The sequence below is a fragment of the Cydia strobilella genome, chromosome 7 (assembly GCF_947568885.1).
Source record: "Cydia strobilella chromosome 7, ilCydStro3.1, whole genome shotgun sequence".
NCBI classification, from domain to species: domain Eukaryota; kingdom Metazoa; phylum Arthropoda; class Insecta; order Lepidoptera; family Tortricidae; genus Cydia; species Cydia strobilella.
In genome coordinates, this window is record NC_086047.1 from 504,296 (window position 1) to 529,477 (window position 25,182).

The 25,182-nt window shown below is 42.0% G+C and overlaps 3 protein-coding genes and 1 long non-coding RNA gene across 4 annotated transcripts; 2 read left to right on the top strand and 2 right to left on the bottom strand.

Annotated features, from left to right (window-relative positions):
* On the bottom strand, positions 1 to 5,162 carry LOC134742876 (rab-like protein 3). Its single transcript, XM_063676063.1, has 6 exons — positions 5,015 to 5,162; positions 3,788 to 3,997; positions 2,552 to 2,691; positions 2,122 to 2,258; positions 1,377 to 1,431; positions 1 to 202 (listed from the first exon to the last, which is right to left on the bottom strand). The coding sequence occupies exons 1-6, from the start codon at positions 5,058 to 5,060 to the stop codon at positions 38 to 40; spliced, it is 753 nt and encodes a 250-aa protein (XP_063532133.1). The 5' UTR covers positions 5,061 to 5,162; the 3' UTR covers positions 1 to 37.
* Positions 4,886 to 25,182, top strand: LOC134742877 (general transcription factor IIE subunit 1). The gene is made up of 9 exons (XM_063676064.1): positions 4,886 to 5,076; positions 12,811 to 12,936; positions 13,378 to 13,494; positions 13,587 to 13,765; positions 13,948 to 14,174; positions 21,971 to 22,157; positions 22,545 to 22,671; positions 24,045 to 24,149; positions 24,975 to 25,182. The coding sequence occupies exons 2-9, from the start codon at positions 12,813 to 12,815 to the stop codon at positions 25,148 to 25,150; spliced, it is 1,242 nt and encodes a 413-aa protein (XP_063532134.1). The 5' UTR covers positions 4,886 to 5,076; positions 12,811 to 12,812; the 3' UTR covers positions 25,151 to 25,182.
* LOC134742875 (tyrosine-protein kinase transmembrane receptor Ror2) lies at positions 5,418 to 8,652 on the top strand. Its single transcript, XM_063676062.1, has one exon. It carries the CDS (start codon positions 5,604 to 5,606, stop codon positions 7,524 to 7,526), a length of 1,923 nt encoding a protein of 640 aa, XP_063532132.1. The 5' UTR covers positions 5,418 to 5,603; the 3' UTR covers positions 7,527 to 8,652.
* On the bottom strand, positions 17,634 to 18,022 carry LOC134742698 (uncharacterized). The gene is made up of 2 exons (XR_010127957.1): positions 17,961 to 18,022; positions 17,634 to 17,782 (listed from the first exon to the last, which is right to left on the bottom strand). It is a non-coding gene; the product is annotated as an uncharacterized LOC134742698 (long non-coding RNA).

Sequence of the window (25,182 nt, forward strand, 5' to 3'; positions counted from 1 at the left end):
CTTGACCCCGTAACACAGAACAGAGCCCAACGTTGTGCTAGTCCATGCGGTAGAACCTTGGGCTGAGGTACTGGTGCGAGCGAGACCCTTGGACTGGAGTAGTGGGCGCTAAGTGGGAATAGTGCGCCATGTGCGGCGCGTGTGTGTGCGTGCGTCGGTCCGGGAACGGCGAGCCGCGCGAGTAGTACCGCCGCTCGATCACCTGTACCACAGAATAAATAATAATAGATACAGAAGTTTAACTCTAACAAAACTCGTATATTACGACAGATATGACCGCTAGGTGGCGCAAGCGCGTGCAGGCGTCCGTTCCTTAGCGGTGTGCGGCAATTAGCTCCATGCATGAATTTATTTTTATTTTTGGATTCATAATTTATATCGTTGGAACACCGGAAATGATAAAAATACTTTTGTAAACCTTAACATTATTTTATTAAAAAATATTTAAAATGTTGAAAATTTTTGAGCGGTTGAAACGCTCATAATTTTTGGCGCGAATTCGACAGAGCGTGATGACGTCACACGTTGGGCGGTCCAACTGACGTTTGCTACTAATGACACTAATCTGTCGAACGCGTGACGTCACGTGGCGTTTCGAGTGTTTCGCTCACTAGCTTTTCGCGGGCAAATTTTTGTACTTTTTATTTATAATTTTAATAATTACTTAAAATGGTAATTTAAAAACGGAAATGCATTTGTAACATGATATAAGGGTAACAAACATCCGAATAAAACATATTTCGTTCAAATATAAACTTCATGCATGGGGCTAATTACTATGGCTAGACACCAAAATTGGTGTGGGCCGCATGTACTTGTAGCGACGCGACGAAATCGCAGAGTGAGCCACGCCTACCTGCCGGGCTAGCACATGATTGGCGCGAGAGTATCTCGCCGCGACATAGACTACCCGTCCCCCTTTAATTCATACGGTTGGTAAAAGACGGGTCCATCTCGCTGCGAGATACTGTCGCGTCAAATCGAGTTTACTCTACGAATCGGTCTTTCGTGCTATATGACCAGCCCATTTCCACTTCAAACTGGCTACGCGTTTTATAACATCATTGACCTTGCTCTGTTCTCTCAGCCATTCATTTGATTTACGGTCTCAATGTGATCCCCACCAGTTTTCTCTAACGCCCGCTGGGCAACGCTCAATTTACGTAGTATGTCTTTGGTGAAAACCCAGGTTTCAGCTCCATAAGTGAGAACATCAAAAAGACACCAGGGCCGACCTGGCATAGAAGCGCAGCGTACAAAATACTTTGGAAAGACATGAAAGAGGCATATGTCCAGCAGTGTACGTAAACATACTGAGAAGAAGAAGAAGAGAAGAAGAAGTGAGAACAGGCAGGATAGATAACATACCAACTAACCTTGTCAAAAAATCGTGTTAACTTCACGGAATTACTCGTCCCGGGTCCCAAAGATCTGGAAATAAACATTATTACAACTGGCTCAATATTCTTGTAAAAATATTCCAGTGGATAAAGTGAAACAGGAGCTAAGCGTTCGAAATCACATATCGAGAGTTCAAAATCATATATTCGTAAGTAGGCCCTGCGTTGGACGTGGTTTACTGATGTTTCGGCGAAAATTACTTGACAAACTTTCAGTTCCCAAACTATTTATCCCATATTCTTAGTTGGGCGAAATTTCATTTCGCAACTTTACATAATCCAACCTAACTTTTTTTTTTTTTTTTTCGTTGGAAAAAATAAAAAAAATAATAAATAAATAAATAAATAAATCCAACCTAACCTAACCCAACCTAGTACGTCATTTTCATTTCGCAACTCTGGGGTTGGGAAATGAAATGGTTGCGAAGTAAGGTTATGCCAACGACTGGTTTGTCAAATGAAACTTTGGCGAAAAGTTGGTTGCCAAGTGAATTTCGGCGAAATTTAAAGGGAGTACACCGTTGGACGTATGTGTGTTCTTCTTTGGATATGATGGACATTATGAAAAATATTTCATTATTGGAAAATTCCAGAGGAAAATGGGGAATACGTTTGGAAAGGCGCGCGGTCATCTACTTTCGCCTTGATCCATGGACTTGACTACTCTGACAGAGTGTCCGTTTGTGTTCCGTGTGTGAGTGAGTGAGCCATAAGCACGAACCTGGCCTGGTGGCAGTTGACGAACAGTTCGTCGGCCCCGCACTGCTCGGCGATGCTGCTCGCGAGGCGGCGGTACTGCCCCCGCCGTTGCTTCTCCTCGGCCAAGTCGAATTTAGTGCCAATCACCAGAATGGGTATCTATTAAGAAAAATATAGAGTAAGACCAAGATAACTGCAGCGATTTTGATAGCATAGACTGTGCGAGTGTTATTTTAAACGTCAAACTTCTATGAAACTTGCACAGTCTATGCTAATCCGCCGCACGCGTCCGCGCAAGTTAAGTTAGTTAGCGTGGCTCATACTATTTTTCGTTTCCTCGCTCCGTGCACCCGTCAGCTAGTGGACGCCCTTACGTCCTGCGTATGTGTCTGGGGTTTCAATTGACGTAACATGAAGTCTTTGAAGGATTACCAATATACAACTGTTCTTACCTGTGTCGAGCCGAGGAACTGTTCTGGGTCGATATCAATATGCTGAAGCGTAGGATTATCTGAGTTCAGGATCTCGGAGAGCCATTTCTGTAGGTTAACTTGACTTTTCCTGTTGGTTAGGTCGTGGACTAGAATTATTCCTGTAATAGAGAGATAGAGAGGGATACTCGATGAATTCAATTTTTACCTAAGGTAGGTACTTTTACCTAAAACAGAATTATGTGACCACGAGAAAGTGGTCACATAGTTGTTTGACATGATGCCAACGGTCGCTTTCTATCACCGCACCGCTCGCCATCGGCAGGGTGTTCATCCTCACACCCTAGCACCTAAATGGTCGGGTACTGTGCGGTTTAAGAGGAATTTCCTCCCGCGTACGCTTCGGCTGTGGAATGAGCTCCCTGCCGAGGTTTTCCCGAGGGGCTACAGTATGGGGTTCTTCAAAAAAGGAGTGTACAGGTTTTTAAAGGGTCGGCAACGCGCGTGTAATATCTCCGGTGTTGCAGGCGTCCATAGGCCACGGTAACTGCTTACCATCAGGCGGGCCGTATGCTTGATTGCCACCGACGTGGTATAAAAAAAGTGGCGGTGTGCTTGTTAAGTTTAGCACTGCAAAAGTCCAGGATGAAACTGGCATTGTGGTCCTGAGAGTAAAGAGACCTCTCATCTGCCGGGCTAGCACATGATTCGCGCGAGAGTATCTCGTCTACCCGTCCCTCTTTGATTACAGTTAGTAAAAGACGGGTAGTTTATCTCGCGGTGAGATACTGTCGCGCCAATCATGTGCTCGGCCTACTGCAAAGCAGAGGTACAGTCTGGCAAAAAAGAGTAGAAATTAAAAAGTGGCAACACAGTAGTGTCGTCGCTTTCAAATCAATTTAAGAAAAACGGGACGACACTACAGTGTTGCCACTTTTTAATTTCTACTCTTTTTTGCCAGACTGTACACAGAAGGTACAATTTTATTTTGAGTGCTATGTTTATAATTATGAAAAAATATTTGAAATTCCCTGACAGGTACAACTTTATCGCTCGCAGATAAAAGACCCATTTCACCAGCCCACCTTTATACCATACCATGTGCCAGCCCCTGTGACCTGCCAGGTAGCAATGCCGCGCGACGCTGTGCGGCGTAAGCGCCATCGACAATAAGGTCCCTTTTCATAGAAAATGCCCTATATAACAGCAACAATTATAACAACAATAATAGCACATTACATTCGCATAGAGACATACCATGTGCAGGCTGGTAGAACACGTTCCTAGTATTCCTATGCCCCTGCGAGCCGCCCACGTCCCAGAACTCGACGAAAAACGTGTTCTGCTTCTGCGTGCCTTGCCGGTACTCGTGGAGTTTCACCTCGGCCGCGCAGCCCACCGTCCATGTCGGCGACACTAGCACGCTCCCGTGCGCGATCAGGTGCGTTAGCGATGTCTTCCCCACGCCTTAAAACGACAAAAAAACTGACTAATAATAGCTGTACTGTACTGTAGTTGATCTGTATAATAGCGCCATCTAGCGACATTTAACACATCGTCTGGAGGTGCAAGCTTACTATCACGCGGGCTTTCTGGTTGTTTGCCACGTTTTATATACCACATAAAACAATGAAGTAACTCATGAATTTAAAATTTCATAGGGAATATTACACGAAACTCTGCGTAGGGGGCGCCACTACCACAATCTGAGGGTCTATCGTGAAACAAGAAATTTATTTATCTAAAGCGAGGTTTAGACTAGCAAGAACTTGCATACAATTTACGTTACACTGCCGGCTACTAAGGTAAACTGCATTCAAAAGATTGATCAGATACCGCAATGTAACGTAAATTGCATGCAAGTTCTTGCTAGTCTAAACCTCGCTTAACATCTCTGTCACTTGCATATTCGAGCGATAAATAGGCAGATAGCGAATTTTCGGATTCGCGTTTCCCGGTAGGTCCTCTGTAAGCAAACCGCCTTGATGCATCAATGTCAGTAGAAAACCTGTTAAAGGTACAGTATGTATAAGTTACTCTATGGTTTACTAAAAAAGCTAGTCCTGCACTCTGGCGGCAGAACATTGCAGTAATATCCCCTATTGATTCCATAATAATTAAATATTATCTTAATAAATGAGATAACCATTTAGATCAAGATTCATACAAATTCTGTAATATATTATATTTATTAAACTTTTATGGCCAAATTTTTACAGATTCTATGTTTTACATGAAATAATAAAATACAAAAACCTGTGGTACTAAGACGGGAATCACGGGAACTAAAGATCAAAATTAAGTTAAAATAGGCGCCAAACAAAGTTATTCCGGAATGTTGCCTAACCTTCAAGGATGTCATTAAAGCAAACTCGTCAAAAAGCAAGTGCAAGGTTATTGACAAATGTTTATTTTGTGTACTACTGACATACGGAATAAATTGGTGTTATTTGATGGACTAGTGAAAATTAGGAACTAATTTACCAGAATCGCCAAGAACAACGACTTTTACTTTCTCAATTGCAGCCATATCGGGATATAAAGCAGTAAGTACTCATTATTTTGATCACTTTTGACGTATGGAATGCACGCAGGCGTGCCAACATGTCCAAGACTAAAATGTTGCCATAATATTTAGAACCATCGACATAACATGGAAAGGATTTTAAACTTAAATTTGCTGTTTTAAATCCTTTAACTCGCCATCCTGCCTTCTTCTTGATTTCCTCGGTCATTTATATAAACACGTAAATTCATTAACATTGAACAAGAAGTCAAAATGATAAATTATCGATTCTGAAACATTCGATTGTGCACAAAGGGGTGACCATTTCGGAAATGTCAACCCTGTCAACTGTCAAGTTACTCACGCTCTCGCTCATGTCGCTTCGGTTGCTTTGCTTTGTGGCTTGGACTTCCATAATGAAGAACGAAACAACTAAAATCAATAATAATGCGTCCGCCATTGTATAGTCAGTGTCATATTTTTTCAGTATTATACTATAAAGGTATTGAATAAAATGCAACGATCAGCCATTAGATACATCGAATTAATTTCTGTCCAATAGTTACAATGGATACGTCTTATAAAGTGATAACCGTGCTCCTTTATATCGTAAATTCCGTGCATCCTTACTGCGGCCCATACAATGGCCAAATATGCAAAACATATACAACCGGGTACGTGTGGTATAACCATACGGGTGGTCTGGAGAACGAAAAGATTACAACTGGGCTGTGGAGAGAAATGATATCGACTCTCAGGGAGCCGTGCCGCAGCCGCGCCGAGAAGCTCCTCTGTGCTTACGCATTCCCCAAATGCATCAACAAGGATGGGGTCGGCGACTTCGCGTTGCCTCTGTGCTACGAAGACTGCATCGCCGTTAAAATGCAGTTTTGTTACAACGACTGGATCGTTTTTGAAGAGCAAAAACGCCGAGGCGTTTACTTTGAGTCTAGAGGCCATTTCCGATTTCCCGAATGCCAGAAATTTCCCCAGTTTTCAGGGAAAGGGTCACACGTGACGTGTAATTATGTGGGCATCACTAACATGGACTACAGTGAAGTGACCGCGAGCTGCGTGCGGGGCAACGGCCGGTACTACCAGGGTACGGTGAACGTCACCGAGAGTGGCAAGGCCTGCCAGGCCTGGGAGTCTCAGTACCCCCACCAGCACACGAGACCTCCGCTTGTGTTCCCAGAAGTGCAGAACTCTAGCAACTATTGCAGAAATGCTGGGGGTGAGGAGCGTGGGCCGTGGTGCTACACTATGGATCCTGAGGTTCGGTGGGAGCTCTGCGATATACCACTTTGTGCCAACTCCACCTTAGAAGATGACAATATTATTGGACCAAGTATAGAGATGGAAAACTATTTTACGCCTACGTTTGTGTTATTGCTATCAGTTGGTGGCCTCGGGTGCGTTTTAGGGATTGCATCCATCGCTCTCTTGTGCCATTACTTTTTTAAAAATCATTACTCTAAGTGTAACATGCCTAACCGTAGAAATGTCCCAAACATGGATATCGATCTTGACAAACTCCCGAGCAATATGGCTTACCACACCACCGGGGCTCAGCTGAACCCTAAACTGGAGAAACTGGAGTTCCCAAGAAATAATATTATTTATATCCGTGATTTAGGCCAAGGTGCTTTCGGTAGAGTGTTTCAAGCAAAGGCTCCTGGGCTGGTTCCGGAAGAAGAGTTTACTCTGGTTGCTGTCAAAATGCTCAAGGATGAAGCCTCTCATGACTTGCAACTAGATTTTGAGAGAGAGGCTTGTCTTCTGGCCGACTTTGACCACCCCAACATCGTGAAGTTGTTAGGTGTCTGTGCCATAGGTCGCCCCATGTGCTTGCTGTTTGAGTATATGGGAAAGGGTGACTTAAATGAATACCTAAGGGCCTGCAGCACTGCCACTAACTACCCACCAATGTCAGAATACAGGGAAGACTTAAGGTTACTGGCGACACCACTGGGCCATTTAGACTTATTGCATGTTGCGAGGCAGATCGCCTCAGGGATGGTCTACCTGTCTGATCGCAAATTTGTTCATCGAGACCTTGCCACCAGGAACTGTCTAATCAATGATGACATGGTAGTGAAGATTGCAGACTTCGGTCTTTCACATAAAATTTATTTACAAGATTATTATAAGGGAGACGAGCATGACGCTATCCCAGTGAGATGGATGCCTTTAGAAAGCATATTGTACAATAAGTATACATTAGAGTCTGATGTGTGGGCCTATGGGGTATGCTTGTGGGAAATATTCTCTTTTGCCCTACAGCCTTACTTCGGAATGACCCATGAAGAAGTGGTCAGGTTCCTGAAGGACGGGAATGTCCTGGCGTGTCCGGACAACACGCCCCGCAGCGTGTACGATCTTATGCGCCAGTGCTGGAGCACGCACCCCACCGACCGACCCAACTTCAGACTGATTTATCAGATGTTAGACAACATACAAATGATTCTAGAACGAACTCATTCTGACTAATTTACAGTGTTATCAATTAATTATTAAGGACTGAGTTTGTATTTCATTATTTACTGTGTAAAGTACTCTTGATGTAAATAAATAGGTATCTACTTGTATTTTACGTACGTCATTACATTATTAAGTAAGTTTAATTCGGCAACTATTTATTGTTTATGTCAATTTCTATTATAAGTAATAATTGTAATTACTAGCCAACGTACAACTTGATGTTGATCTCTTGTATTTCCTTAAATTTGGGTTTAGAGTGGTATATTGGAATTTTAATTGTAACTAGTATTGTTTGGTTGCAAATTGATCATTGGAATATTTTGATACTTGTAGAGATGACAGGTATTAACGAACTGTGTCATATTTTCTGTCCTCGGCATATGTCTGCTCCAATCCAAATGACAACTTGACTGATCGCAATTTCAAACAGTTTGAATTTTTTATTGGAACAGTTCTTATTGATTGATTGTATTGTTATAATGTCCGTATCTTATTGGAATCAAATAGGCTTAAATTCATTTAAACATTTACTAATTTTTTACATGTTATATTTTACTACGGGTGTATCCTAGATTTCTTCCTTGTGAAATTCTAACTGATCAGAAATGTAGAGAATGTAAGCGAAAATTGTATGTGATGTGACCGAGTTCTGTTTTGTTAAAATGAATATCCAACCTACCTCTTAATAAATTCTTGATTATGCCTAAAAGTATTTTTGTAGGCGGCCATTTTGCTAATGTTATCCATACGGATACTGACCTGTATTGTTTGTTGTTATAATTATGTTTTAAGTAGCTAGTGGTCAAATTTAAATACTTAAGCCATTGTTTGTATGGATTTGATTTTAAATGAAATCAGCAGAGATGAACCAACCTCCCATTCCATTAAAAAAAAACAGTGTTTAAATATAATACTCCTTTTATAAACATTTCAAAGCAAGTATTACAAAAAATACTGATTTTAGTAAATAAAGTTTTAATTACGAAGTTATTTTTATTAAAAAGTCACTGCCAAATTTAAGACTTTTCTTGTACAGTCGCCATCGGATATATCGGAGCGGTCAAGGTGCTCACAAACATCTGAACACGCCTCTATTTTCAAGGCGTTATGCGTGTTCAGATATTTTCGAGCACCATGGCCGCTCCAATATATCTGATGACGACGGTACAAAATGTAATTTAAGGATGTAACTTGAAAACAAATGCTGTTTTGGATTATATTTTTGTTTAGATGTTATTATATGTAACTACGTATTCGGTATACTTAACTTTACAAGACTTCATTTTTCTTTTTAAATTATTTTAGGTTAATTTCGTTGTTACAATGAAATAAATGTAACGAAATCAAAGGTCTGTTTATTTCGCTCATTTAATAATTCGTTATTTTAAATTATGACCCTGTGGTTAAGGTACACCCACACCGCAGTTGACTTTTGTGGAACAACACTGTGCAACAGTAAGTTACCTAATGTTATATTCTTGCACAGTGTTGTTTTACTAAAGTTACCTGCGGTGTGGATGTTACCTTTAGGAATACATTGTTGCTGCGAAAAGCGACAGGGAAATAAAAATAACATATACTGTCCGCGCGCGAATTCCGTGCACGGCTGAGGAATGTTGGGCGTCATGGTCATGGCAGCAGAGTGGTGTCATTTTGTACGTACGGGCGCGGCGCACACCCCCCCACCTCGACCTCCGAATGCACGGAATTGGCGCGCGGACAGTACCTTTCTCAGTTCCTTTCAGCAGAAAGTGTTCGGCGACAGGATAGATGTACAATCATCCCTTATGGATGTAATCATCTCTTAAAGATGCCCGGCAATCTACATAACAATCCCCCGGTAATTTAGTTAAAACGCTGAGTGCCAAGCATGAAAGCCACACACATCCAGCTCGTTCTAGCATTCTCCGTAGAAGTTAGAACTTCTACCACATAATCCCTCTTCTATTTTCTAGCGGCTTATTGTCATGGCTCATGGGTTCTAGAAAGCCTGGGGTCTAGAAAGCGACTGCCATATGACCTTCTAACCCAGAGGGGAAACTAGGCTTTATTAGGATTAGTCCTTTTTCCTTACGATGTTTTCCTTTACCGAAAACCGACTGGTGCCTAAATGGATCAAAATTCTTTTCGTTGTCTTGTTTCTGACCACTCTGTCACGCTTCTATGAAATAAATAAAAAAAGTTGAGTTGTCATTCTAGCTGTAGATTATAATTCTCTTGAGAAAAATAAAACTAAATTTCACCCTATACAAAAAGCTCCACTCCACTCCGTCACATTTTTTGGGGACAAAAAACAAAATGACGAAAAAATTTTTGACCCAAATATCAATACATCGTACATAACGAGAACAGCCATCTTTAGACCATAAGTTTGTAAATGTTTTATTTCATTGTTTTAGGTTGTAAGTTTTAGTATTTTGCACTGTATTTTTTTTTTTTTTTTTTTTGTAAATTGTAAAAATTGGGTTTCTTGCCTGCCAAATAAATAATTTATTATTATTTATAAGTTCCGAAATCACATCCGCGAAGAAATTCAAAGGTGTATGTGAAGATTGTGAAGTACCCAACCCGCATTGGGCTAGCGTGGGGACTGGGCACAATGGCCCAATCCCTCTCGTGCATGAGCGGAGGCCTGTGCCCAGCAGTGGGACGTATATACTCTCTTATATACGTGGGGCTGAAATATAATTATTATATTAAGTTCCGAAAAAACTCATTGGTGCGAAGTTGCGAACCGCAGGGCTTTAACTCGCGAAGTCGCGACCTCAACGTTAGTAGTAAAACAAGCATGTAAACCCACTGGGGCCTTTAGGCATTGGCCGGCTATGATTTTGCATTTATGATTCTCACGCTTAACCACATATCGGAAACATGAATGTATCATATGTATATGTAAAAGAGAAAACGAGCCGTTTATCTTATTCCGCATGCATTAGAAGCGATGCGCGACCAGCGCGACGCACGAGAGATCAGATCAAATCACACGCTGCACGCTCACTCAAGTTTGCCGATTGACAACTGTCAAGGAAAAGTAAAGACGCTAATCACTTAGAATATCGTACATTGACTTCGCCTGTTCCTATTTCTATGGCACGCGGGTGCCACTGTGCCAGCGGGACTGCAATATAATAGGGAATATTACGCGAAACTCTGGGTAGGGGGCGCCTCTAAATTTCGTTATCTAACATTTCTGTCATATTTGAGCGACAAAGAGGCAGTTAGCGAAATTTCGGTTTCCCGGTAGGTCCTCTGTAAACAAACCGCCTTGATGCATCAATGTCATATTTTATTATCTCTGAAAACTTGTCAAAACAATATTATAGGCACAGTATATGTATAAGTTACTCTATGGTTTACTAAAGGGGCAAGTGCTGCACTCTGGTGGCAGAACATTGCAGTAATACCCCCCTATTATGCGCGTACGATCGATAGAGATGTGGGAACAGGCCGAACAGGTCAGGCGGGTTAATTAAAATAATGTGCGATATTCTTCCTATATCGCGTCCTCATCCTCAGTGTAGTTAGTGTGGCACTCAGGTCTAGAACGACGCTTTCGCTTAAAGATACCTAATTGAAGTGTGCAAAAGGGGAGGAGTGCGAAAGAGGCAGACTACGAATGAAAAAACGTGACTGCCGCTTGAATGTACCAAAACGTAAGGTTAGCGGACTGGAAAATACGAAAAGCTGTACTTGTACTCGAGAGATACGTTGGGCGATTATATCTTGGGATATACTGTTACATACAACAGGAAATAATTTACGCAAATACATATTATTTCTTAATTCAATATATTAGGTACATATCTCAGATTATTACCTACGAATTGGATGCGCACGAGCAAGGATTAATAGGTAGAATCCCCTATTCTATGCGTCACTACTTACGTAGCTACTTGTATATTAGTCATCGTTGAGGCATCAAATAATTCCAAGAAAGATGAAATTAGATGTAGGTTCGTTCTTCCCGTCCGATAAGCAAGGTTAGAGCAGCGCCAGCGGTCTTATGATGGACGCTGTTATCCACGTGATAGCAAATGTCACATTAAGAGGCCGTAGTCGATTTTGGAGCAAAAATTTTAAATTGATAGATTTGGTCGTTGAAATTATACACGTTTTGTTACGTAATATCTAAATAACAAGTATTGGTTTCTATTGCACGTCTTCTCATCTTGCCTTTTAATAATGAGGTCGCAAGCGTGCGTCTCCGGTAATATATGAAAAGAAGGGACAGTTTTTAAAAATTCATCAAAAATTTATGGTGGTAAATTATGCAAATTGATGTATAAGAATAGTTTCAACAAATGTTGTAGATTGTTTAAGTATCAAAATTACGTTGAAATTAAGTCGATTTTCAGAGAAATTATCACTTGTTTTGACGTAATTTCTGGAGAAAATTGATTTCGTCTAACTTTCATTTACACTACTTCAAAGTCATAATAATAAAAATGTAGTCTGATAAACGTCAAGTACAGGATATGTGTAATACAAAATTACCATGTTTAGCCGTCCAAACTTTACGAAATTTACAAATAAGAGCGACAAAATCAGTGCTTTACGCGCGTTTACCTAAACGTCCATCAGAAAAGCAAACATTACTAATTTAGTGAGTCTGTTTTCAACAAATTGATCTGATAAAAGGTAAGATAAGAAGATGCGCTAATAGAAACCAGTACTTGTTATTTCAATTAGGTAACAAAAGGTGTACAATTTCACCGACTAAATCTATCAATTTTACATTTTTGCGACTAAAATCGACACCGGCCTGCAAGATTGAAACAGATATACTTACACTGTCAGTATCTCACTATCACGTCGATAACGCGACCATCTTATCCGTGCAGGAAGTAATAAATCAGCCGCTTCGCTTTCAAACTGTTTAGGTAACGCAAAAAATTGTCCACAGGCCGCATTGAAAGCCAAACCTATACAAAAAACGTAAAAAATGCCATAGTGTTCCGCGGCGTAGCCGGATTGATGAATAGATGACTAGCCATCCGGTTCGGAGGACCAACGTTGCTTTCGTTAATCGTACTATTCACTTGAATGAATGCGTTAGCGACCGGAGATAGGGAAAATATTAAATACAAAATACTTCCTTGATACACTATTTCTAATGCAAAACACAAAATAGTCTTTAAATTTCTATTTATAATACAAAATAAGTATTTTTTTTAAATTACAAATACTTTGCGATAATAATAACTCAAAATTAAAAATTATCGGAATTTCCGAGTCGGAAAGGCTTTCATTATTCTTTGTAAAGTTAATAGATGACATAGATGTACTGTTCCAGGTATGACGGAGGAACGGTTGGTGACGGAGGTGCCGAGCAGCTTGAAGCAGCTAGCGCGGCTCGTGGTACGAGGCTTCTACACCATAGAGGATGCCCTCATCGTCGACATGCTGGTTCGCAACCCCTGTAAGTGACAACAATGACGCAGGAACGGCTGGTGACGGAAGTGCAGCTTGAAGCAGCTAGCGCGGCTCGTGGTGCGTGGCTTCTACACCATAGAGGATGCTCTCATCGTCGACATGCTGGTTCGCAACCCCTGTAAGTGACCACAATGACGCAGGAACGGCTGGTGACGGAGGTGCCGAGCAGCTTGAAGCAGCTGGCGCGGCTCGTGGTGCGAGGCTTTTACACCATAGAGGATGCCCTTACCGTCGACATGCTGGTTCGAACCCCCTGTAAGTGACATTGGGTAATCGCTTTCCATCAAGCGACTTGTCTGCTCGTTTGTCTCATCTCGCTGCAAAAAGTCGCCGTGTGCGATCCCCCTTTTATAAATATTCAGTATAGAGTTATGTTTTGAATGTGACATTACAATGTAATTTTACATACTACAATGATTTTGTTTAGGTATGAAAGAAGATGATATATGCGAGCTGCTAAAGTTCGAGAGAAAAATGCTAAGAGCCCGAATAGCGACCCTCAAAAACGACAAGTTCATCCAAGTCAGACTCAAAATGGAGACAGGTAAACATTACATCATTTAATTACAATTAGATATATGGTATTTTATTACCTGTTCGTGCTGTATTACAGCAATGTACCATTTCAAATTCCAGGTGCAGACGGCAAGGCACAGAAAGTGAACTACTACTTCATAAACTACAAAACGTTCGTGAACGTGGTCAAGTATAAGCTGGATCTGATGCGGAAGCGGATGGAGACTGAGGAGCGGGATGCGACCAGTCGCGCTAGCTTCAAGTGCCCCTCTTGCGGGAAGACTTTCACCGACCTTGAGGTTAGTTTTTATGTAGTAACAAACGAGCAGACACGGAAGCAGTGACCATCGCCCATGGACATAAGCAACATCGGAGGATATTTGGTGATATTCGGCTTGACCCCCCTTCCCCCCGTAACACCATACGTAATTTTCGGACGCCCTTTTTTAACGTTAAACAATGATTTATGATTCTATTCCAGGCGGACCAGCTGTACGACATGATGACGCAGGAGTTCCGCTGCACCTTCTGCAGCCAAGTGGTGGAGGAGGACCAGTCCGCCCTCCCGAAGAAGGACTCTCGCCTACTGCTGGCCAAGTACAATGAGCAGCTGGAGCCGCTGTACCAGCTGCTGCGGGCTGTTGAGGGCATCAAGCTGGCCCCGGAGATCCTCGAGCCGGAGCCGGTTGACATCAACACCATTCGTGGGTGCGTATTCATCTTTCCCAGTCTTCACCCCGACTCCCTCAGTAATTTAAAGCGAGGCCGAAGGCTGAGCTGCGCGGGTGCAGTGCTTCCAAGTGTTCTACTAAGATTGAAGAGAACTGTTGTAGGCTGCTTCTATAGGTATCAAAAGGATTGGGCTTGTTAAATATCGACTTAAGGATTCAGGGGGGGGCTGGATGTGGCTAGGTCGTTATGCAGATCGGTGAAGCCCTTTATCCATAAGGTTATTTGACTCAAGACAACTGGTATTGTCTTTCCTAGTTCGGCTGCTTCTGTAGGAAGCTAGGAAGGTACCAAAAGGGGTTGGAACTAATAAATATCGAAGATCTAGTAAGGATTCAGGAAACTCAAGGGGTTTACAAACTGTGCACCGCGGCGCCCAGGGGCGCCGCGAGGCACTCCTCCTCACCATGTTACTGCACGAGAATATATTTCGTATTCGAAATATATTCTCGTGCCTAACTAGGTTAGGGCGCCGTGATTAAATTTTACACTTGCAAGTGCGCCGCGGACTGAAAAAGATTAGGAAGCCCTGTCTTAGTCAATCGTACGGTTACTCACACTACGACACTAAGCGACAAATGTCTTCGTCTAGATTTCGCTTTAGCCTTACTATATCTGTCTCTTTGGATATTTATACTCATACTCATACTCATTTAATCATTGCTTTGTGTGTACAAAAAGATCTTAAGATTATTATTATGTTTCAACACAACCCTGTAGGGGCACTGCAATAAAATTACAAACTAATCAGCTACTTAAATTATTAAATACTTATGTTTACATGTAATGGCCTGCCGTATACATATAAGGGTGGCAGAGAGGACGACACGAGTAAATATTAAGCATTATCGCAGGTGTCCAAGTCGTAACTTTATAAACCCATATCGTGGTGGTTAGTTTCAAATGCACCGAGAGATGGCGCTGTCACTTGTGCAAACTAGCTAACGACTGTTTGCCTTAGAAATGTTAAGTGTTTAATTTATATTTTATTTGTGAGACTTGTTTGGGAGATTATTATAGTTGTTAAGAGTACAAACGGCTTTAATTTGAAAACGACCTAAGGTACATCCTTGTTCATGGTCCATCGAACCGGATTTTGGTGTTAGTAGTTCAGTGCGTGTGAGCAGAGCTACTCTTCGCATCGATCTCATAGTGGCAGTGGATTAGACATTTTCAACCTTATAACCAAGGAGTTCCGGACTTGGTGCAGAATTAGACTAAAAATTAACTTGTAATATTTAGCTTCATTAGTTTTAGGACTTAGAATCATTAGTGAAAAAACGAAGGTACGGGGAATCCATGCCGGATTTTGGCTGTCCCAACATTTCAAACACTTGTAATTTTTTACAGATTTTACCTCGAAAATTTTCTAAGTCAGGTTTACCTCGAAAATTTTCTAAGTGTCAGGTTTACACTTGTGTAAAATTGGGTTAGTTTGTTTATGAAATAGTTGTTGCAATTTAAATTGTAATTATAATTTAGAAACTGGAGATTTTATAAAATTGTTTAGTTTATTGTTTCAACATGGAATCTTTAGTAAATTTTCAAATCGATTTGTCAAATCGTATAACTAAGGCGAGAAGTAATTTTAAAAAGTCCCCTAAGGAACGTATAACTGAATATTATGTGGAAAGTAAGCTCGAGGCATTGGAACAGCTGTGGAATGATTTTAGGCAGGGTCATAAAGAGCTACTGCAAACAGCTGATGCTACGTTACTAAAGTCTTTGAAGTATACGACCGATGATGTGTATGAATTAACAGAAGAGCATTATATGACATACAAGTGTGATTTGAAACGCATTTTAACTGAGTTCAAGTCTAATGTAAGTAAGATAATTACGAGTGCAAATGAAAATGTAAATAAAAGGTCTTCTTTGGTCAAATTGCCTAAGATTAGCATTCCCACATTTTCAGGGAAGTATACAGAGTGGCCCACTTTTCGGGATTTGTTTGTGTCAATGATACACAATAGCACAGAGTTAGATAATGTACAAAAGCTGCAATATCTTAAGGGTTATTTGGCCGGGGAAGCTGAGCAATTGATTCGGCACACACCCGTGTCGGACGCAAATTACGCTCAATGTTGGAAACAATTGGAAGAACGCTATAGCAACAAAAAATATATTTCGAATTGCATTTTGAAACGTCTACTTAGTCAGCGGAATATTACTACTGAGTCGGCAGGTTGCTTAAAAGAGTTGATGGATACTTCTTCCGATTGTTTAAATGCATTACACTATTTAGGCATAGATGTTTCGTCTTGGGACCTTATTGTGATTCATTTACTTTCACTTAAATTGGATGCCGAATCCAGAAAGCAGTGGGAGCTGAATGTTGCAACTAATGTGTCGTCGGACGCGTTGCCGACGTTTAAAGAATTTCAAACGTTTTTAACCAATAGATATCGCGCTTTGGAATTCATTGAACCGAAAAATGTATACAAAGCAACACCAGTCAGTTCAAAGCCTCCCAGTAATAAAGGTCACACAAAGGTGTTGCATGCGACAACCTTAGTAAAAATAAATTGTGAATTTTGTGGCGAGGAGCATAAATTATGCTTTTGTAAGAAATTCGCTAACCAGGATTATGAAAAGAGGCACGAGTTCGTAACCAATAATAGAATTTGTTATAACTGCTTAGGTAGCAATCACGGTGTTAGATTTTGCCAAAAAGCCACCAGTTGCAGAGTATGTCAGAAAAAGCACCATTCATTACTTCATCCAAAGGGTGTTCCAACGGGTAATTTAGGTAGTTCAGATCAATCAGTTAGTAGGGCAACTGACGGACCCTCAGTTGGAGGCTCCAGTCAGGCTTCAGATGATACCACACCGGTAGTGACTTGTTTTGCGAAAGGTCAGGTACAAACCCGAGTTTTGTTACCCACGGCAATCGTGAATGTTGAGTCCAAAACAGGTCAGTATCGGCCATTCAGAGCTTTGTTGGATCAGTGTTCACAGGCCTCTTTTGTAACAGAGGCCACAGTTCAAGGGTTGGGATTGCAGAAAACATCTGCTAACCCTACAATTTCAGGATTAGGAGATGATCCGAGGGTTGTGAGGTCAAAGGCAACAGTAACGTTAAAACTCCAGTCATTAACGGATCCGAACTTTAAGATTGAGGTGAAGTGTTTTGTTTTGACAAAAATTACCTCTTTGCTTCCCGAGAGGCAAGTGTCGGTTCCGGATTGGATACAATTAAAGGACTTGTGTTTGGCGGATAAAAACTTTGATACACCCAATAAAATAGACGTTTTACTGAGTGCAGAAGTTTATGGCCAGATTTTAAGGGAAGGTGTATTGAAAGGACCAGCCGGGTCCCCGGTAGCTCAGTGCACTGCATTTGGCTGGATAGTGTCTGGATCAGTGCGCACCGCAGGAGCAGATAACCAAATATCCGTTTTCCATACACAGGTGGAGGACAACGAAATAATAAAAAGATTTTGGGAATTGGAAAATGAGCCTTTATTGAGTACACAGATTTTAACAAAGGAAGAACAAAGGTGTGAAGATTTGTTCTCTGCCACGACGCGTAGAGACGAAGATGGTAGGTACGTCGTGAAATTGCCATTTCGCGATGAAGAGTTGACCTGCAACAATGGGAACTCTCGTGAGATAGCAATAAAAAGGTTAAAGGCATTAGAAAGAAAGTTCACAAAAGATAAGGTGCTAAAAGAGAGATATACGGAAGTAATAAATGAATACTTACAGTTAGGTCATATGGTGCCTGTACCAAATCAAGAGATAAGTAAAGAAAGATCAGCTTACCTGCCACATCATGCAGTCGTCAGAGAGGATAAGATAACCACCAAGGTTAGGGTGGTCTTCGACGCATCCTGCAAAAATGAAAACGGAATTGAATGACAACTTGATGGTTGGACCTACGTTGCAGCCAGACCTGCGACATTTGATCATGAGTTGGAGAAAACATCCAGTATGTTTGATAGCTGACATCGTTAAGATGTACCGAATGGTGAGAGTAGCAGAAGAAGATTGCGATTTCAACGCATAGTGTGGAGAAGTTCGCCGGAAAATGATATACAAGACTACAAGCTACTCACTGTCACTTTCGGCACGGCGTCAGCGCCTTATTTAGCAGTAAAAAGTCTAAATCAAGTCGCCAAAGATCATAAAGAAGAGTACCCAATGGCATCAGAGAAAGTCGCAAGGGAGTTTTATATGGATGATCTGATGACGGGATGCCAGACCATAGAGGAGGGTACAAAATTATATCAGGAGATGAAAGCACTATTAAAGAAAGGTGGATTCATTCTACAAAAGTGGTCAAGTAACAAAGATGAATTACTACAGATAATAGATGACTCAGGAAATGGAGAAAATAGCAAGCAGGACAAAGCTTTAGAATTTAAACAGGACAATATAGTAAAGATATTAGGACTCACCTGGAACAGAAGTAGCGATGAATTTCAATACTCGGTGAAGCTGCCTCCGTTGTCTGCACCTGTAACAAAAAGGAAAATTATATCCGACGTTTCGCGGTTATTCGACCCCCTGGGGTGGATAGCTCCGTGCGTAATAAAAGCTAAGATATTCATACAACGATTGTGGATAGCAGGGACAGAATGGGATGAGGAACCACCATCAAGCATCTTAGAAGATTGGTATACTTACCGTAATGAACTGGCTCAACTTACCAACTTCAGTATTCCGCGGTGGATGTTCACAAGGGCAGATGACGTCGTCACTGAATTGCATGGCTTCTCGGATGCATCCAATGTTGCCTATTCTGCGGTGGTTTACATGCGCGTTATAAACGCAAATTCAGATGTCCATGTCGTCTTAGTTAGCGCTAAAACGAGAGTGTCACCCGTTCGGCAAGTCAGCATTCCACGCTTGGAACTTTGTGGTGCTGCCCTGCTGACTAAGCTGTTGGTTGAGGTAGCTGGAGTTCTGAATATTCCCAGGAACGATATAAGGGCTTGGACGGATTCCTCAGTGGTATTAGCATGGCTAAATAAACATCCAAGTAATTGGAAAACGTTCGTGGCGAACAGAGTTTCTGAAATCCATTCCAAACTGGAATCCTCGCAGTGGTTTCATGTCTCCACGAAGGACAATCCAGCTGATTGCGCTTCGCGAGGAGTGCAGCCGTCGGAGCTTGCAGAGTTAGGTCTGTGGAAGTTCGGTCCGAAGTTTCTGTGGAACAAAGACATAGCATACAACAGGTTAAAGAACAACGAGACGAATCAAGAGCAATCTTTAAGAGTTCACATTGCTACGAGTGAGATAGAAGCGCTGATATTGAACAAATTTTCTTCGCTGCAAAGGCTGATCAGAGTGATAGCATTTTGCAGAAGGTTTATCACGAAAAAAGAGATAATCAATAAAGGTCAAGAGCTTAAGCATTTAAATAAATGGGAACTCGATGAAGCGTTAGTGACTTGTATTAAATTAAGTCAAGTTATTGAATTTTAAGCTGAAATAAAAGAAATACATACTTACGGACAGGTCACATCCAAATCGTCTAAGCTACTCAGTTTAAACCCTTTCATCGATGAGCAGGGATTACTTAGAGTGAATGGACGAATCACTAACTCGCAAGAACCTCAAGGCGTTAAGGAACCCATAATCTTGCCACACCGATCACACCTTTCTGAATTGTTAGTGGACGACGCGCACAGGAAAACATTACACGGTGATGCAAAATTGATGCTAAACTTTATCCGATCGGCATACTGGATTATGGGCGTCAAAAATCTGGTAAAAGGTCGTGTGCGCAAATGTGTGGTTTGTGTGCGGCACAAGGCTAAATTGCAGAATCAACTTATGGGCCCTCTACCGGCCGTTAGAGTTACACCCGCCAGAGCATTTTTAAATAGTGGTGTAGACTATGCGGGTCCCATAATGCTGAGAACCTCTAAAGGCAGAGGTCATAAGGCTTTCAAAGGTTATGTAAGTTTGTTCGTATGTATGGTTACAAAAGCCGTACATATTGAAGTGGTAAGCGATCTTACCTCCAGAGGTTTTTTAGAAGCGTTTAAACGCTTCGTTGCTAGACGCGGTCACTGTGCCAACCTGTATAGTGACAACGGAACTAATTTTATAGGAGCTTCAAAGGAGCTCAAAGAGTTGTTCGATGCGGAGAAGTCGACAATGACCAAAGATGTGGCTGACAGCCTAGCTGTTCGTGGCACTAATTGGCATTTTATCCCTCCTCGCGCACCCAACTTTGGCGGGTTATGGGAAGCAGGCATAAAATCAGTCAAATATCACGTCAAACGCGTAATTGGCGAAGCGACTCTGACATATGAAGAGATGAGCACTCTGCTTAGCCAAATTGAGGCTTGTCTGAACTCGCGTCCCTTGTCTATGTTGAGCAATGATCCAACAGAGGCCGTTCCTTTAACCCCAGGTCACTTCTTAGTAGGAGAGCCACTTGTGACGATCCCTGAGGCAAATTATGAGAATTGTAACCTAAGTACTTTAAAAAGATGGCAGATCACTCAAGAGATGTTACAGAATTTCTGGAGACGATGGTCGAATGAATATCTAACACATCTCATGCATCGTTACAAGTGGGCCTTCAAGACCCCTGAACCGGAAATCGGGAACATAGTTTTGGTGAAGGAAGACAATTTACCTCCTAGTAAGTGGCTTTTTGGTAAAATCCTCACTAAATATCCTGGTTCAGATGGATTAACGAGAGTGGTATCGGTGAAATGTAAGAACTCCGTGATAAAACGGCCCACTTCTAAAATTTGTGTATTACCAGTAAGTGAATAAGCGTGCAATACAATAGTGCAATAGTAAGACTGTTAGTAGATAAACCAATTTGTCATAGATTTAATAGCTCTAGTTGTATCTAAGTGAATATGTTACTTAATAAGTGTCGAGTAGCTAATGTTGCAATGGTGAGCAGTCAGAAAGGCCATTCGGTCCTTGGTGGGCGGTATGTCCAAGTCGTAACTTTATAAACCCATATCGTGGTGGTTAGTTTCAAATGCACCGAGAGATGGCGCTGTCACTTGTGCAAACTAGCTAACGACTGTTTGCCTTAGAAATGTTAAGTGTTTAATTTATATTTTATTTGTGACTTGTTTGGGAGATTATTATAGTTGTTAAGAGTACAAACGGCTTTAATTTGAAAACGACCTAAGGTACATCCTTGTTCACAGGAGTCCAGATATTCCTTTACAGAGTAGAATGCTTTGTCTACGAGGAATGCCTTTAAATTCTTCAGAAACTTATAATTATTTAGCTCATTTTTAACATGGTTAGGTAGCTTATTAAAAATTCTAATTGACATCGGGTAGGGACCATTTTTATGAATAACTAATTTTGAGGAGGTTTGTGTCAAATTATTTTTGAAGCGAGATTCGAATCGTCGGGGCATATCTCCAAGTTTCGAATATAAATCAGGGTGCGCTTTTACAAATTTACACAATTCGAAAATATATATGCAGGGTACCGTGAGAATTCCAAGATTTCTAAAGTGTGGCTTACTACTATCGGGTAGTGTAATATTTGCTAAGATACGGATGCATTTCTTTTGTAAAATTAGTAAATCTTCTGCGTTTGTACTGTTTCCCCATAAAATTATGGCATAGCGAAGCCATGCCTGGGCAAAAGCATAGTAAGCTGTTAGCGCTGTTTGTAAGTCTGTGGTCTTTTTTAATTGTCCCAAGGCGTAAATAAATTGGCTAAGTTTGGTTTTAATATTTTCTATGTGGTCTTTCCAATTCAAGTGAGAGTCGATCGTTATGCCGAGAAGTGGGAAGGATATTTTGTGTATTATTTCATTTCATATTTGTTTGCAGGCTCAATACAAAACAGTCGTTACTCCGGCCGGGCAACGAGCAGTGGTCGGGCGAGGCCACGCGCAGCGGCGGCCTCGCCGTGGAGGAGACGCGCGTCGACGTCACCATCGGCGAGGCCGCGCGCGCCGCCCCGGCCAGGAAGGAGCGCCCGGTGTGGATGGTGGAGAGCACTGTCGGCGGGGAACAGGTACGAATACAATGAGAGAGAGACAGAGGGAGAACCCTATACTTAATTAAAATATAATAAATAAATAAGATTTGACTCTAAAAGATCATCCGCTTGGCAACTTATCCCAAAAATTGGCATAGGCGCCATTTTTACGCGACTGCCACCTGTCCTTCCAACCTAAAGGGGAAACTAGGCCTCATTTGGATTAGCCCGGTTTTCCTTCACCGAAAAGCGACTGGTAAATCGTACATAAGTTCCGAAAACTCATCGGTACCGGCCGGGGTTTGAACCCTCAACATCCGGATTGAAATCATTGAAAGTCGCACGCTTCTACCGCTAGGTTACCAGCGCTCTTAGCCTCAGGGCAACAACAACGAGTACTATAATGGTCATGTATATTTGCAGAGCGAGGCGGCAGCGGCAGAAGCGGCGCTGGAGAAGGCGGCGAGCAGCGCCGCAGCAGCCAAGGCCAGCAGCAAGGGCGCCGACGACATCATGTCCGTGCTGCTGCAGCACGAGAAACAGAACACAGGTATAGACCGCGAGCCAGGCGCAAATTTCGTCAGTCATCGCCTCCCGGGCGAAAACTCGTATAGCGGTTAACGGCTATGTATGATGAATCCTCGTGAACATCAGCTGCCGCTCCTTTGGTGGGTTGAGGAATGGCAGCCACCGAAACGCGTACAACAGGCCGATGATTTGTTTTATTAACAATAGCATCTAAACTATCATCTGACAAAGTATCAAACGGGAAGCGATGACGCCGATAACTGGAAAAGAATTTTTGTTTTTACATGTTCATGTGACCAGCTGACGGTCTTTCCACAGCGATACAATCGGCTGCCGATTTTGGTTATTCACAATAGCATCTAAACTATCATCTGACAAAGTATCAAGCGGGAGGCGATGACAATTTTTTTTTATAGAATTTATTTGCTGCTTCTGTCCTCTGCCTCGTGGAGAGCCGTGCTGACCGACATCTCCGGGCTTGACGCCACCTAGTCTGTCCAACGTTTAGGGCTCCGGCCACGAGGCATTTTTCCTTCCATTGGTGAAAGTCTAACTAGAGCTTAAAAGTGACCCCACATGTATTGTGCCGCGACGCGAGCAACTCAACTGTACCTACCTACAGTACCTACTGCGCGCATGTTGATAACGTTAAATATTGTAATTCCATGAAGAGGTTGGACATATAGAATTTTATTTTAGCCGAAAAAACCTTGTATTGACCAATCATAAATTTTTTTAATGTATGGAAATAGTCACGTGTCTTTTCGTATCATCTGTCATCCCAAAAAAAAAATGTTTTCGTTTGGTGATTGTCGATGTATGTACGATTGACATCTTGGCTAAGCCCCCTAGATGCTAACCCGATAGGTGTTCCAGATTATATGTGTATATGCAAAAGAGTAGTAAGTAGTACCTTAGTAATTAGTAAACTCTTTACGAGTATTACCTACTTAGGTACACAAAAATACGCAGGTAATAAATCTAACATACAATTTGGAAAAGCTGAGTACAAAGGCGAACTTATCCCTTTTTATCATTTAAAAATAATTAGTGTTTAAATATAATAAAACGGGTCACTCGCGAATTTTAAATTGAAAACTGCTCGATTCGTTTCACTCCGTACCGAGGAGCATTATTGGGAGTACTTGTTAGCGGACCGACGCAGACTCCGCGCTGCAGCTCTCCGCGACCGATGGCTCGGCGCAGGAGACGGCGGCGGCAGGGGTGTCGAGAATCTACCCTCATTTTTGGCATAATTTGTCAAATGAAAAGTTTGTAACATGTCGAACAATTTTCGCCTTAAATTACATGAATGACCCGTTTTAATATATTTAATATGTCTCATGTGGTTTTTGCATTATTGCGTATGTAACGATTTTTTCTTGCACGTTGCAGACAACACTGCAGCGAACGCACTAAAGGCAGAACCGGACAGCTCGGATGACAGCGACGCCGAGTCCAAGGATCCCTTCAAACTGAAGACCGAAGTCGAGGCAATCGGTTAGTGTTTTTAATTACCTTTTATTTGTCGCCTATAACATTTAAACGTCACCCCTACCGTGTTGTATGTACCTGTACCTTTACCTGTACCTGTACATCTACCTGTACCTCAACCTGTACCGGGGAGTCCGTTTCTACGCAGTAAAGCAATGACTTGAGGGAAGAGCTGTTCTAATTCTACCTCACTCGGTGAAGCAGTACGACTGACTCGCAGCGACGTCAACTACTGTGGAACACATACGGGCTGAAACAATGCCACTAAAGCACACGCGCTCACACGCAACATGCTTACAGGGTTAAGCATTCCCTAAGCTACAAACGAGAATCGCAATTCACTCGGAGCATCCCGGACTCACTGGGGACTCTGAATCGCAATCAAGCAACAGTGTTTCACTGTACCTCCACCTGTACCTGTACATGTATCTGTACCTGTACCTGTACATGTATCTGTACCTGTACATGTATCTGTACCTGTACCTGTACATGTATCTGTACCTGTACCTCTACCTGTACAAGTACCTGTACCTATACATGTATCTGTACCTGTACCTCTACTTGTACATGTATCTGTACCTGTACCTGTACATGTATCTGTACCTGTACCTGTACATGTATCTGTACCTGTACCTCTACCTGTACAAGTACCTGTACCTATACATGTATCTGTACCTGTACCTCTACTTGTACATGTATCTGTACCTGTACCTGTACCTGTAAATGTAGATGTACCTGTACATGTACCTGTACCTGTACATGTACATGTATCTGTACCTCCACCTGTACCTCTATCTGTACATGTACCTGTACCTGTACGTATTATTCTAGCGGAAATGGAAAGCTCATCGTCAGAGAGCGAGGACGGCGCGCCCACGGTGCAGGTGGCGGGCGCGCGCGTGCCGCTGCCGGCCGTGGACGACGCCGCCATCGCGCGCATGACGCCGCACGAGAAGGAGGCCTACATACAGCTCTACCAGGACTATTACAGCCATATTCTGGATTAGGAACATTTGATCTTATTACATGATGAAACTGA